General features: G+C 44.7%; 1 protein-coding gene across 1 annotated transcript in view; it reads right to left on the bottom strand.

The window, feature by feature from the left end:
* The window catches only part of NBR1 (NBR1 autophagy cargo receptor), a gene marked incomplete at its 3' end in the record, with an annotated part of 40271 nt that extends 25973 nt beyond the window's left edge, over positions 1 to 14298 (bottom strand). The window contains exons 1-5 of the mRNA XM_080712840.1: positions 14205 to 14298; positions 9677 to 9787; positions 6982 to 7044; positions 5514 to 5532; positions 3519 to 3541 (exon numbers count right to left, since the gene is read on the bottom strand). Coding sequence (XP_080568966.1) covers positions 3519 to 3541; positions 5514 to 5532; positions 6982 to 7044; positions 9677 to 9778 — 207 coding nt within the window. The 5' untranslated portion in view covers positions 9779 to 9787; positions 14205 to 14298. The remainder of the gene's footprint in view (positions 1 to 3518; positions 3542 to 5513; positions 5533 to 6981; positions 7045 to 9676; positions 9788 to 14204) is intronic.
* Positions 14299 to 15985: the final 1687 nt, after the last annotated feature.

Genomic DNA, 15985 nt, shown 5'->3' with positions numbered 1-15985 from the left:
TTACTACTTGCCAAGACTGTCCTCAAATCTGTAATCCTCCTGTCTCAAGCCTCCCAAGTACCAGGATTACAAGCTTATGCCACAACACACATTAATAATAATTGTGTTATTATTATCATTATCATTATTTATGATACTGGGGATTGAACTTGGAGGCATTATACTTCTGAGCTATACCCTAGCCAGGTTTTATTTGGAAACAGGGTCTTGCTAGGTTGATAAGTCTCACTACTTGCTGAGACTGTCCTTAGACCTGCAATCCTGTCTCAGCCTCCCAAATACTAAGAATACAGGTGTGCACCACCATGCCTAATCATGCCTTTTTTTTTTTTTTTTTGGTGGTACTGGGGATGGAACCCAGGGGCATTCTATCTCAGCGCTACATCCCCTGCCTGATTTTTTTTTTTTTTTTTTTTTTGGTAGTACTGGGGTTCCTGGAAACCCTTCTACCTCTGGGCTCCACTCCCACTCCCAGAACTATTTTATATATTTTTTAAATTTGGAAACAGGGTCTCTCTGTCTGTCTGTCTGTCGTCTGTCTGTCTCTCTCTCTCTCTCTCTTTTGGTGGTACTAAGGTTCCTGGAAGCCCTTCTACCTCTGGGCTCCACTCCCAGACCTATTGTATACTTTTTTATTTTTGGAAACAGGGTCTCTTAAGCCAGTGCAGCTGGCTTCGAATCTGCACAATCCTCCAGTCTCCGCCTCCCAAGTGCGGGGATTACAAGTGTGCGCCACCACGCCCAGCCCTGCCTGATTTTTTTATACTTTATTTTGCAACAGGGCCTCACTAAGTAGCTGAGGCTGGCTGAGAACCACTACCCTCCAGTCTCAGCCTCCCGAATGCTGGGATCACAAGTGTGCGCTATCACGCCTCTCTCTAATTTTTATTTTTGAGTAAAGGTCTTGCTAGGCTGCTGAGAGTCTTGCTAGGTGCAGAGGCTGCCCTTGAACCTGTGATCCTCCTGCCTCAGCCTCCCATGTACTAGGATTATAGGTGCACACCACCACACCCAGCAAAACATTTTATTTTCAAAGAGTCTTACTGCAGAGTATGGTGGTACATGTGTATAATCTCAGCATGTTGGAAGCTACGACAGGAGGACTGCAGGTTCAAAACCAGCCTCAGTAGCCTAGAGACTCAGCAACCTAGTGCGATCCTGTTCCAATAAATAAAAGACTGGAGGTACAGCTTGACGGTATGATGCCTCTGGGTTCAACCCCCAGTACGATAAAAGAAAAAAATAATACCAAATGCTAGGTGTGGTGGTGCATGCTTGTAATCCAGCATTTGGGAGGCCAAGACAGGAGGATTGTGGTTTGCTGACAGACTCAGCTCTGTTTCAAAAATAAATAAAAAATAGGGCTGGGGGTATAACTTGGAGGTAGAATGCCCCTAGGTTCCATCCCTAGTAACACACACACACACACACACACACACACAAAAAAAAAAAAAAAAAAAAAAAAAAAAAAAAGGAAGGTCTTGCTACATTGCCCATGCTAATACTGAACTTGTTATCCTCCTTCCTCAGCCTCCTGAGCAGCTGGTATTACTAGCAGGTGCCATGGAGCCCAGCTCATAAATGTCCTTTCATCTAAAGCTCCATTTAAAAAGAGCATTACAACAAGGCGTGGTGCCACACGCTTGTAATCCCAGCACTTGGGAGGCTGAGACAGGAGCACTGTGCAGGTTCGAAGCCAGCCTCAGCAGCTTAGTTAGGCTCTCAGCAACTTAGTGAGATCCTGTTTCCAAATAAAATAGGCCTGGGGGTGTAGCTCAGGGGCAGGAGGCCCCTAGGTTCCACCCAGTCCCATATACTCACAAAAAGCATCCCATGGTACTTCACAGCATATACATATCAAACACTGTGTTGGTCTGGGGTCTGTTGCTCCCGATACCCTGCTTGCACGGCAGGTGCCAGGCCCTGGGTTCAACCCCCAGAACCTCAAAACAAAACAAATTCACAAAACTGTACGTACCTGGACAGTTTTATCTTATTTGAGACAAGGTCTTGTTACACTGTCCAAGTGTCTCTAAGTCCTGAACTCTCACGACTGTCCTTCCTCAGCCTTCTGAGTAGCTGGGGCCAAGCTGCACTTCACTATACCACACTTCTCTGTGTTGTTGTTATGAGTGTATAATGCTGGAAACGGAACCCATGGGCCTTCTACCTCTGAGCTACACTCTTAGACATATTTTATTTATTTGAAAACAAGGTCTCACTAAGGTGCTGATAGCCTAAGCTGCTGAGGCTGCTTTGTGCTTTGAACCTGCGATCCTCCTGTCTCAGCCTCCTAAGTACTGGGGTTACAAGTGTGCACCACCACACCCAGCTTGTGCCCCCCCCCCCCCAGTACTGGAGATTGAATCCAGGGCCATTCTATTTCTGAGCTATACTTCCAGCCCTCTTTCTTTCTTTCTTCCTTCCTTCCTTCCTTCCTTCCTTCCTTTCTTTCTTTCTTTCTTTCTTTCTTTCTTTCTTTCTTTCTTTTGCAATACTGGGGATGAAAACCAGGGGCACTCTACAAAACAGGGTCTTACTGAGTTGCAAAGGGCCTAAGTAGCTGAGGCTGTCTGTGAACCTTGATCCTCCTGTATCAGCTTCTTTTATAGGTTTTTTTTTTTTGTTTTTTTGTTCTGGGGATGGAACCCAGGAGCATTTTACCTCTGGGCTACACTCCCAGCCCTATTTTTTATTCTTTATTTTGAAACAGGGTCTGAGTTACAAAGAACCTCACTGAGTAGCTGAGGCTGTCCACGAACCCTGATCCCCTGGTCTCAGCCTTCCAGATGCTGGGATGACAGTGCACCACCATGTCCAGCTCCTTTGTGTTTTTAAATGATAGAAACGTGACATTAAGGCCAGAAATAAAATGGGAAAAGAACTGAAATAACCTTTTTATTAGAAGCCGCCTCCTTTTTTTTATTTTTATTTTTTATGGTACTGGGGGTGGAACCCAGAGGCTTTCTACCTCCGGGCTATACTCCCAGCCCTACTTTTTTCTTTTTTTTTTTGGTGGTACTGGGGTTCCTGGAAGCCCTTCTACCTCTGGGCTACACTCCCAGACCTATTTTTTATATGTTTTTATTTGGAAACAGGGTCTCTTAAGCCAGTGCGGCTGGCTTCGAACCTGCGCGACCCTCCTGTCTCTGCCTCCCAAGCGCAGGGATTACAAGAGTGCGCCACCACGCCCGGCCTCCCAGCCCTATTTTATATTTTATTTGGAAACAGGGTCTCACTAAGTTGCTGAGAGCCTCACTAAGTAGCCGAGGCTGGCTTCGAACCTGCGCGATCTTCCTGTCTCCGCCTCCCAAGCGCGGGGATTACAAGCGTGCGCCACCACGCCCGGCAAGGTGCCTCTTTTCTTAGTGGTATGTCCTACTCATCATAGTCTCCCCCCAAATTGGCTTTATTTTTATTTTATTTTATACTTACTAGTTTCTAACAGAATTCAAGTTCACGTTTTAGTCAATAAATGCTTATTAAAATATTTGAAAATGAGATAAAATAACCATTACCTTAAGTGCTTCTTCATATTCCCCTAAAAGGACAAAATAGTACAGTGGTTAAATGTACAATCCTAAAGACCTAACGCACAACACGAGGACCACAGCTAATCACAGCGTATCACATTCAGGATTTGCGCTGAAGCAGCGGATTGCAGCTACTCTGGCTACAGCTACTCTTGGAAGTGGGGTAGGGCAAAGGGTAAGGATGTGAGGCAATTGATATTGTTTCACTATTAACAGTCTACTGCGTGTATGTACCTTATAATTCCATGGTCTATACCTTTATATATACAGAATAAGATTTGGATTTTATGTGTGGTACCGGAGATAGAACCCAGGGGCTCCTATTTCTGAGCTACAACCCCAGCCCTGTTTTATTTTTTATTTTGAAATGGGGTCTTGCTAAGTTGCTGAGTCTGGCCTTGAATTTGCGATCCTCCCATCTCACCTTCCCCAGTACTGAGATGATAGGCATGAGCCCCTACATTCAGTTATAAAACTAATTTTTGTGGTTCTAGGGATGGAACCCAGGGGCATTTGACTTCCCAGCTAGTCCCCCAGCCCTATTTTTTATTCTTTATTTTGAAACAGGGTCTCACTAAGTTGCAAAGGGCCTAAGTAGCTGAGGCTGGCCGCAAACTGCGATCCTCCTGTCTCAGCCTCCCAGATGCTGGGATTATAAGCGTGCGCTACCACGCCTGGCGAACACTTATTTTTTAAGAAGTACAGCCAATTCAGATTTTTAAGAATTCTTAACTTCCCTTCAATAGTTATTACCTTTTTACTGACATACTCCCTTCTCCTCACACTGCAAACAGAAGCTACTACAGATCAGCTCTCCCGCTTACATCTTTCTTTGCTACTGGAGCCTTCGGGTTAGAAAACCTCAACTGGGATATCGTGCCAGGTTTTATGAAGCTCAGGATTCCAGAGTTCATACATAGTGTTAACACTATCATTTCTGCGGGTTAAAACAAGCTTTAAAGGGCCTACCTGGGAACCTAATCTTTAAATACAGCATGTTTCCTATGGGAAAGTGTATTCCAACCTCTGAATAACTACCATCTAATAAACTTTGGGAATCCCATTGCTTATACACATTGATATTAACATACAAGCCAAGTCAGAGGGAAATGCAATACCAACAGAACAAATTATATGTGACAAACTAGGGGATATATTGTTTTCAGAGGGGTGTGTGTGTGTGTGTGTGTGTGTGTGTGTGTGTGTATGTGTGTGTTGCTGGGTACTATATATAGGGAAGTACTATACAACTGAGCTATCTCCCCAACCCTTTGTTTTATTTTGAGATAGAGACTTAAAAAGTTGTCCAAGAAGGCCTAAAACTTGCAATCCTATTGCCACAGCCTCCAGAGTAGCAAGGATTACAAGTGTGATACATCATGCCTGGCTATTAGCATCTTAAGTATGAAAACCTTTCATTAAATCTGTCCTGATGGTCTCTTCGGAGATACCATCCTACACATGAAAACATGATATACAATCAAAACCAGGGCTAGGGATACAGCTCAGTGGTACAAGTGCTCGCCTAGAGCACACTGGGCACTGTGTTCAATTCCCAGGACCAAAAAAAAAAAAAAAAAAAAAATCCCCTATCCCTATGTAACTAATGCCCATGCATGGTTGAGTACAATGTTACTTGTTTGTTTTATTCATTCATTTATTTATTTTTGTGTGTGGTGCTAGGGAATTCCACCTGCAAGATATACTCCCAGCCTTATTTTATCTTTTATTTGGAAAGAGTCTCATTGCTGAGAGCCTAAATGGCTGAGGCTGGCTTCTAAACTGTAATCCTCCTGTCTCAGCCACCCAAACACTGGGATTACAGGCATGCACCACTATACCCAACTGCAGTGTCATTTACTATATAACAAATTCCACTCTAAAATAAATACTACAGCAAGATCTAGTATAAAAAGAAACAACTCAATGAGCAGATTAAGGCTTTTAAGTAAAGCTGAATAGATTTGCTTAGAGACTCACCTTGACTATTAATGGATACCTGTGAAGAGAAAAGGCAACAGTGAATTTTAAGTGTCTCGTCAATTGAGGATTTCTGTAACTAGGACAAGCGTCATGGGATACATGCAAAACCTCAGGTCAGGGGTTCAGTGCTTCCAATCGCTTCCTAGTTATGAGTAAGACGGTATTTTATTGCTTAGATACTGTGCCCTCTTTTAATTTAGGCACATTAAAAAGTAGCACAATATAGTGTTTTGGAGCCTGGGCTTTGGAGCCAGAGGCTATAGACTGAACCTTCACTGAACCTGTAGACAGGTTACTGAACCTTTATGTGCCTCAGTTTCCTCAAAGGTAACACGAAGATGATAGCAATTACCTATTACACAACGTTATTAGTCTATTTAACTGTAACCACTCCACAAAAGTTAGCCATTATTATTTTCATTATTATAAACTAAATGGCAGCTGTACTATACTTGAACTTAAGACTGCTACGTGATTTTAAAAATTATTTTCAAGCTGGGCATGGTGGTGCATGCTTATAATCCCAGCATTCAGGAGGCTGAGACCGGAGGATCGCGGTTTGCAGACAGCCTCAGCTACTTAGCGAGGCCCTTTGCAACTCAGTGAGACCCTGTTTCAAATGTCCCTGGGTTCTGTCCCCAGTACTAGAAAAGAAAAAAGAAAAAAGATTTTCAGCTGGGTGTGGTGATACACACTTGTAATCCCAGTACTTGGGGAGACAGACAGGAGGATTGCAGGTTCAAGCACAGTCTCAGCAAGTAGTGAGACTCTCATCAACCCAGTGAGACTGTTTCAAAAATAAAAAGGGCTTGGGGGTATAGCTCACAGGTCGAATGTCCCTGAGTTCAACCCAGTGCCATAAATAAATAATTAAACAACAAAATACTTTTTTTTTTTTTTTCAGCACTGGGGATGGAACCCAGGGGCATTCTACCTCCAAGCTCTACCTCACTGAGCTGCTGAAAGTCTCACTACTTGCTGAGGCTGTCCTCTAACCCGCGATCCTCCTGTCTTAGCCTACCAAGTTCTAGGAGCATAGGCATATGCCACCATGCCTGGCTTCTTTTCTGGTACTGGGATTAAAGTCAGAGGTATTCTACCTCAGAGCCATACTCCCCAGCCCTGTTTTAAATTCATCTATTTTGGTCTGGGAATTGGCCCCCACCGGGGGGAGGGTCTACCTCTGAGCTACACCCCTCAGCCCTTTCTACTTTTTATTTTGAAACAGCGTCTCCTTAAATTGCAGAGGGTGGCCTTGAACCTGCAATCCTCCTGCCTCAGTCTCTCAAGTACCACATTACCAGTGGCTCGGCACCACTTGTCTTCTTAAACATGCAATTATAAAATATGTTAAACCACCACACAAAAGAGATGAGCATTATTCCTCACTTTCAAGCCACATCATGCTATAGAAATGAGATCCCTATTCTGAATACCTAGCAACAGGGTCCACAATATACTTCACCTCTTCATTTTCCTCATCCAGGTACTTTATCTGAATGGTGTTCAGATCAAATGAAACTTTTACCTGCAAATGAAGAATGCCAACTGTATGATCAAGACATCAAACAGGCAGGTGTAACACAAACCTAAATGTCACACAGTGCGCATATTTACTACGTAAAAATTTATTTAAAAAACACCATTAACTTAAAAGACAACAGATTGAGAAAAATATTTGCAGTTGATAACAGACAAAAGCTTATTATCAGCTGGGTTGGCACATGCTTGTAATCCTAATACTTGGGGGGCTGAGACAGGTGGGTAGCAGGTTCGTGGCTAGCCTCAGCGACTTGTGAGGCCCTCCGCAGCTTACTGAGACCCAGTTTCAAAGAATAAAAAATTGGGCTGGGACTGGAGCTTAGAGGTAGGATGCCTTTGGATTCAATCTTCAGTAACACACACACACACACACACACACACACACACACACACACACAAAAAAAAAAAAAAAAAAAAAGAAAAGAAAAAAAAGGTAGGAGCTGGATGTGCTGGCACATGCTTGTAATCCCAGCACTTGGGAGGCTAAAACAGAAGGATTACAGGAGGATAACTCCACCATTTTCTCTCTTTTAGTTGCCATCATAGATTATCAAGTAGAGGCAGGTTTTGTTTTGTTTTGGCTGTATGGGAACTGGTGCACACTAAAGCACTCTGCCAAGCTGGGTGTGGTGGCTCACACTTGTAATCCCAGCACTTGGGAAGCTGAGGCAGGAGGATCACACAGGTTCAAAGCCAGCCTCAGCTACTTAGTGAGGCTCTCAGCAACTTAATGAGACCCTGTTTCCAAATAATATAAAATAGGTCTGGGAGTATAGCACAGAGGTAGAAAGCCCCTGGGTTCCACCCCCAGTACCACCAAAAAAAAAAAAAAAAAAAAAAAAAGAAAAGCGCTCTCGACTGAACTCAGAGGCACTATAACTCTGAGCTATATCCCAGTCTCTTTATTTATTTATTATTTATTTATTTTTGGTGGTACTGGGAGTGGAGCCCAGGGGCTTTTCTACCTCCCGGCTATATTCTCAGACCTACTTTATACTTTACATGGAAATAGGGTCTCACTAAGTTGCTGAGAGCCTAAGCAGCTGAGGCTGGCTTTGAACCTGTGTGATCCTCCTGTCTCAGCTGGGATTACAAGTGTGCTTGAGATTACAAGCATGCTCTTTTTTTTTGAAACACAGTCTCATTAAGTTACTGTGTGCTGGCCTTGAACCTGCGACCCCTCAGTCTCAGCCACTGTATACCACTGGCCTGGCTCCTGTTTTATCTTGAGATAGGCTCTTGCTCCATTAACCCGGCTGCCATCAAACTTTTGATCCTCCTGCCTCAGCGCTCTAAGTAGCTGCAGCTGTAGGTGTAACCCAGGGTATCTGGCTTACAAAGGTAGTTTTGACCAAGGGGTTTCATTAGATGAACACTGGCACACAGGAAGTAAAACATTCACCACTGCAAACCCAGAAGAGTATAAAGGGTAAATGAAGATGCGGAAAGACACTAGCAAAAAAAGGAAGAGAGGAACTGCTGTCTACAAAACCTGTGGGATTTGTTTCTGGCCGACTTTGAAATACTGGGCCTCTAACCTGGCAATGAAAGCAATCGATAGGCTCTTGCAAAACACAAGTTATGCCCTTGGTAGTTGACAAACAACCACAGTCAGGCAAGAGAATATTACTTTGGGGCCTGGTTAGGGTGGGGCCTACACGAATTCATTCCTCAGGCTGTTCTTTTTTTCCCTTTTGTGGTACTGGGGGTGGACCCAGGGGCTTTTCTACCCCCCGGCTATACTCCCAGACGTATTTTATATTTTATTTGGAAACAGGGTCTCACTAAGTTGCTGAGAACCTCACTAAGTAGCTGAGGCTGGCTTCGAACCTGTGCAATCCTTCCTGTCTCAGCCTCCCAAGCACTGGGATTACCAGCGTGCGCCACCACGCCCAGCTCCCTCAGACTGTTTCTAAATTAAATAAGTTTTCCGATTACTCTATCATTTGTTTTTATTTTTATTTTGCAGTAGTGGGGATGGAATCCAGGGGCCTTCTACCTCCGAGCTACACCCCCAGCCCTACTTTTTTTTTGGGGGGGGGGGTCCGGGGATGAAACCCAGGGACATTCGACCTCTGAGCTATACCCCAGCCCTATCTTTTGTTCTTTATTTTGAAACAGGGTCTCACTAAATTGCAGAGGGCCTCACTAAGTAGCTGGGGCTGTCCATAAACCATGATCATCAGGTCTCAGCCTCCCGAATGCCGGGATTACAAGTGTGAGGCTCTAGAGCTACATTTTGCTCTTTTTATTTTTGAAACAGGGTCTCATTAGATTGCACAGGGCCTCACTAAATAACTGAGGCTGTCTGCAAGCCACAATCCTCAGCCACCCAAATGCTGGCATTAGAAGCCTGCGTAACCACACCTGGCTTACTCTATCATTTCAAAAACAATTTAACTTTCCAAATCTAAACATATCAGAAGGGACTTGTTTCCTTTATAGGTCACATTTCCTAGGCAAATACTGGATCCTCGTCAAAAACAATTTTCCAAAAGGCCCCAAAATGGTAAATACAACTGACTTAATAGCAAAGAAATTAAAGTGCTAAAAATAGCTACCTTTGGAAAAAACATCTATGCTTAAATCGTTGAGAAACATAACAAAGCAGTACTCACCATAGCCTCAACATCAGCCCAAGTTGTATTTTCTGGATCCGAAACCAGAAAGCTTTGAGTTTCATTTTTAAAAGTCACGTTTAGAGTAACCTGTGGTTCCATGTTGTGGGGCTAGAGTTGAGAGTGTGGGTGGAAAAAAAAGAGAGAGAAAAAAAAAGATGAGAAAAACAGTAACAGTAACAACACATACACATTAGAAAGGTTCTATAAATTGTATAAACATTCAAATACGTGTAAGGAGTTAATATGGGCTAGGCTTGGGAGATACAGCAGCAAACAACAGAAATAATGCCCCTGCTAATATGGGATTTACAATCTAATGGGTGGTTTAAACCAAATCTTACTTTGTGTGTGTATGTGTGTGTTACTGGTGATTGAACCCAGGGGCAGCTGACCTCTAAGTTACAACCCCACCCTTATTTTAAATTTTTATTTGGAGACAGGATCTCAGTAAGTTGCTGAGGCTGGCCTCGAACCTACACTCCTGTCTTAATCTCTCAAGAACTGGCAGCCAGGCGTGGTGGCGCACACTTGTAATCCCAGTACTTGGGAGGCTGAGACGGGAGGATTGAGGTTCGCGGCCAGCTTCAGTTACTTAGACCCTCTACAACTTAGTGAGACTGTTTCAAATATAAATAAAAAATAGGGCTGAAGGTGTAGCTCAAAGGTAGAATGTCCCTGAGTTCAATCCCCAGTATTAAAAAAAAAAAAAAAAGAACTGGGATTGCAGGCATGTGCTACATGGTTAAAATCAATTTCTTGGGAGAAATATTTCCTATTTCTATTTTTTTGTGTGGATGGGACTCAGGAGCATTCTACCTCCAAGCTACACCTCCATCCCTATTTTCTTAATTCTTTATTTTGAAACAAGGTCTCACTCATTTGTAGAAGGCCTCACACTAATTAGCTGAGTCTGCCTTTGAATCGCGACCCTCCTGTCTCAGCCTCCCAAGTATTGAGATTATGAGCATGCGCCAGTACGACCGGCTTTCCTATTTCTATCTAATAGTTATATTTCAGCCAGGCTGGATGACACATGCTTGTAATCCTAATACTGAGGAGGCTACGACAGGAGGATCACAGATTTGAGGACAGCATCAACAAGTAGTTAGACTCTCAGCAACCTAGTGAGAACCTGTTTCAAAATCAAACAAAACAAAAAAGGGCTAGGGGTATAGCACAGCGGTAGAATGTCCCTGGATTCAATCCTTAGTCCCACCACACACACACACACACACACACACACACACACACACACACACACAAGATGTAAGCTAGGCATGGTGGCTTAAGCCTATAACCCTAGTACTTGGGAGGCTGAAACAGGACAACCTGTTTCAGGTTTGAGGATAGTCTTGAATTTGGCAAGGCCCTCACGAACTTAGTAATACCTCCCAAGTACTGGGAATACAGGCCTGTGCCACCACCCCTTCTCACTCAGCAGTCCTCTCAAACCTCTGATTCTCCTGTCTTAGCATGGCAGGTATGTGCCACTGTGTCTGGCTTCAGAATCAATTTTGTTATAGCAACACCCCTTTCCTAATGGATTATTATTATTGTGATTTTTTTGTAGTATTGGGGATTGAATGCAAGGGCATTCTACCTCTGAGTTATGCTCCCAGCCTTTTTATTTATTATTTATTTATATTTGTGGCACTGGAATTTGAACCCAGGAATATTCTACTTCTGAGCTACACCCCTGCATTATTTTGTTTTTTATTTGGAAACAGGATCTAAATTGCAGAGGCTGAGCCAGGCGTGGTGGCACATGCTTGTAATCCTAGCGCTTGGGAGGCTGAGACAGGAGGATCACACAGGTTTGAAGCCAGCCTCAGCTACTTAGTGAGGCTCTTAGCAACTTAGTGAGATCCTATTTCCAAATAAAGTATAAAATAAGTCTGGGAGTATAGCCCGGAGGTAGAAAGCCCCTGGGTTCCACCCCTAGTACCACACCAAAAAAAAAAAAAAAAAAGCAAAGGCTGGTCACAAACCTACGATCCTCCTGTCTTAGCCTTCCAAGTACTGGGATTACAGGTGTGTCCTACCATACCTGGTTCCATTCTTTGTCTTCACCTAAAGTTGAGTTCACTGCCAAAATATAGCACCCTAATCTCAATCCTGCTGATGTCCAGTATTTATCCACAAGAATTCATACAATTCTTGTGCTCCTTAAGATTTATGCAGGCCGGGTATAGTGGTGCACACTTGTAATCCCAGTACTTGGGAGGCTGAAACAGGAGGATTGCAGTTTCGTGGCTCACCTCAGCTACTTAGTGAGGCTCTCTGAAACTTAGTGAGACCCTGTTTCAAAAAATAAAAAATAAATAAGCCAGGTGTGGTGGCGCATGCTTGTAATCCCTGTGCTTGGGAGGCGGAGACAGGAGGATTGCACAAGTTTGAAGCCAGCCTTGCTGGCTAAGAGATCCTGTTTCCAAATAAAAATATAAAATAGGTCTGGGAGTGTAACCTGGAGGTAGCAAGGGTTTCCAGGAACCCCAGTACCACCAAAAAAAAATTAAATAAGTAAAATAAAAATTTGGGCTGTAGGTGCAGCTCAGAGGTAGGATGCCCCTGGGCTCAATCCCCAGCACCCCCCCTCCAAAAAAAAATTATGTAGGATCAGCTGGGCGTGGTGGCGCAAGTTCCTAATCCCAGCATTTAGGAGGATGAGACAAGAGGATCGCAGGTTTGCAGCCAGCCTTAGCTACTTAGTGAGGCCCTGTTTCAAAATAATTAAAAACAGGGCTGGGGGTATAGCTCAGAGGTAGAAAGCCCTTGGGTTCCATTCCCAGTACTGGGAAAAAAAAAAAAAAAGATTTATGCAGAATCCCTGTCCACTTCCCAAAATGTTGGGCAAGAAAATCAGAGGAATGAAGTAACTGAGTCAGTCTGACTCAGTGGACATTCTGAAATACAGTCTCACTTTCCAACTTCAAAAATCATTCTTCCACATTTCAAGCCTGGAAGGAAACTAATCTTCCTTCCCCTTTCTCAAATTACACAATTCGAAATTCGTTTAGATACTTTGGAGGTCATCCAACTGGTCTGCCAATAGGAAAAAACAGGAAGTGGGAGATTCTCATTACTTGGGCCACGTCCAGGTCTTCATAAAGAACCACTTATCTCTGGACTGTTGGCATGTGCCTATAATCCCAGAGACTCAGGAAGTAAGACAGGAGGAGGATGGCAAGTTGAAGGCCAGCTTGGGGAACTTAGTGAGACCCTGTCTCAAAATAAACTTTTTTTTTTCTTTTTGTATTGGAGGTTGAACCTGAGACATTCTACCTCCAAGATACACTCTGGCTCTATTTTGTTTTTCGTCTGGAAACAAGGTCTTACTTGGTTACTGAGAGCTTCACTAAGTTGCTGAGGCTGGCCTTGAACCTGTGATCCTCCTGTCTCAGCCTCCCAAGTACTGGGATTACAAGCCTGAGCCACTATGCCTGGCTTCTCAAAATAAATTTTTTTAAGAAAGAGCTGGAGAGCTGTGTGTGGAGGCGCAAGCTTGTAATCCCAGCATTTGGGAGGCTGAGACAGGAGACTGGTTCAAAATAAAGAATAAAAAAAATAGGGTGAGGGTGGAGCTCAGAGGTAGAATGCCCCTGGGTGCCAGCCCCAGTACTCAAAGAAAAAAAAAAGGCTGGAGATATAGCTTAGAGGTAGAGTGCTTGCCTAAGAATGCATGAGACCCTTGGTTCATTCCTAATAAAAATGTGTGATGGGGGAAGGGCTGTCTACCTCTCTAACTTACTTGTGATTGTTCTTTCCACAGGGCATTCATCTTTAACTTGTGGAACTATCAAAGGTATGGATAGATCCATCTGTTCCTGTAGGCTTAAAGCTAATGCAGCCAGGAAGTTGGGGCCTAAGCCTTCAACTTTCATAACTGGCATTATTTATTATAAGTCATGCCACTGACTCACCTTCACTTGGCACAAGTCAGCTTTCCCTCTAGGTCAATTTTTTTTCAGCCTCAACAAATACCTCTAATAAAGCAGATCTGGGAGCCTGGCCTTTGATTACTGTTTTCATCAGAGGCCCGTAATGAAAGCTGGCTGTTGGACAAAAAGGGGGGGAAAAAAAAATGGTGCCTTTCCAATAGCGAAAGTCCCGGCCCAAGCAAATCCCTTTAAAAGGGCTTCGAAAGGAGAACGGGATGAAGATGATGTGTTAGTAGTGTCATTTCTTTCTTGCAGACTTATCTTTTTATTATTTTCTGTCAGTCCAAGTCCCCAAGACGGTGTCACCACCCCCAGAGGATCCTCTAATTTACCTAGACCCTATTGAATTGGGGAAACTTGGTCTTCACTCGCTTGACCGGAGTTCTGAAACACGGTCTTTACCTTACCTCCGGTGGCATTGACCCTCAGGATCCCTCAAAACATGAATGGCTCTCATCTACCCACTGAAAACACCGACTGCTCTAGACACGGAAAAAGACACTGTGCAGGAATCTTCTCTTGATTTTCCCCAATTCCTGTTAGCGCGTCGTGACCCCACCCCAAGGTAACTGCAGCCGCTCCCTTACCAGCTCCCCGCCCCCGGGGGGCGCCTGCCGGAGGCCAGTGCAAGGACCGTTCGCTGCCAGAACTGCTGCTCTCCCGGCGGGGTGAATCTAACATGGCGGATAGAGACAGGGCCTAGTCCTCTGTTTCTCTAGGTTTCCGGTAGGATGATTGGTTCTTTCCCCTTGTCCCTCAAAATTACTACCCCACTGATTGGTCGAGGCTACGCTGGCAGGGGCGGGGCAGGAGAAGCCTGAACCGCACAACAATAACAAACACTGGGGCGGAGGGGCGGAACTACGAGTGCGCAGACGTGGGCCAGAGCGGATTTCCCCTTCCCGGGCCCATTCCGCGCCCTCTGCGTTTCCCTCCGGTCACTGACCTTCATGGACTCGCGCGGCTGTATGGGAATTGTAGTCTTGCTTGGACTTGTAGGTTTTTAACTTATTTTCCGCTCGCAAGATAAGAAAACACAATACTCCAATCCATAGCTGCTGACGAACATAACCACGAGCAGATCGGCAATCTATCAGTTGGGTTGCGAGGAGAATCGTGCCCGCTTCCGGTATCGGAAGCTTCTCTCCATAAGACTACAGTTTCCAAGGAACTCTGTGGCTGAGGCCCCTCTTTCCGCAATGCATGCTGGAAATCGTAGTTTCCCTCCACAATCTTATTTGCCTAAACTGAAGACTCCCATTGCAGCAGACAGGGCGGGAGAATGGAGCGCCTCTCTGCGACTCCAGTGGGCACTATCTTGTGCTCATATTCCGGCCTCAGATAACGATTCCGACGCTTACACAGCGATTACTATGACGTAATAGGCCGCAACTGGAAGCGTAGAGGTGAGAGGGCGGGCGCCAAATAGAAGCCTCAGGATCCTTTCTCTTCCGTCTCTTTCTGATTGCGTCATGCGAGGGGGGGTGAATAGTTGACCAATCCCGAGCTCCGAAAAGACTCTTGGCGCGCTGTCTCCTGTTCTTCCGCTAACGTGTCTGCATCTAGTATTCTGAGAGGCTGTCGCTCAGTGGCTGCGGCCGGTTTCCATGGCGACCGAAAGCGCGGGAATTACAGATAAATTGAAACTGCGACTGCGCGGCTGGAGCTTCTAGAGACTTTCTGGACCCAACACCGTTCGGGAGCGCTTCCCAGATTATTGGGCCCCTGGGCCTGGGAAGCCCGGAAGCTTTGCTCTGGGTAAAGTGGGAGAGCCTTGGGGGCGGGAAAGGGGTCCAAGAAATAACTGGCTGTGAGGAGAGGTCCCCCGAAGGACAGTAAAATGGGTGTTTATTGGGCTGAGGACCCGGAGGGTGGAAACTAAGGGCCTAAGACGTTGTGAATAGAAAGCCTAGGAGGGGACAGTTTGTGGGTTCCCGGGTGTGTGTGTGGGTCTCTGAGGATAATGAGGTCGATACAGTGTGTTCTAGAAGGAATCCTACTAATAGGAACTGGAATGTGCCTTGAGAGGGACACCATGAGTATATAATACAGACTAGTAAATGAAGAGACCTGAGGAATAGGAGCAGACAGGATTTCGCAGAAGAGAACCCTTAAAAAAATGGATCTATATACATTTTTTTTGGTTTTTTGTGGTAGTAAGGATTGAACTCAGGGGTATTACCACTGAAGTAGATCCCTAGCCCCGTTTTGCAATTTATTCATATATATGTTTGTTTTGTGGTATAGGGGATTAAACTTGGAACATTCTACATTGAAATCCAGGCCCCCTCCACTATTTTGGGGGGACACAGGGCCTCGCTAGTAGTAGTCTCACTACTTCCAAGACTTCCCTCGAACTTGGCGATCC

Source organism: Muscardinus avellanarius, assembly GCF_963383645.1.
Source record: "Muscardinus avellanarius genome assembly, chromosome: 16".
NCBI classification, from domain to species: domain Eukaryota; kingdom Metazoa; phylum Chordata; class Mammalia; order Rodentia; family Gliridae; genus Muscardinus; species Muscardinus avellanarius.
The sequence above is the reverse complement of the archived record's forward strand: the minus strand, read 5'-3'. Positions and strand labels throughout refer to the sequence as shown.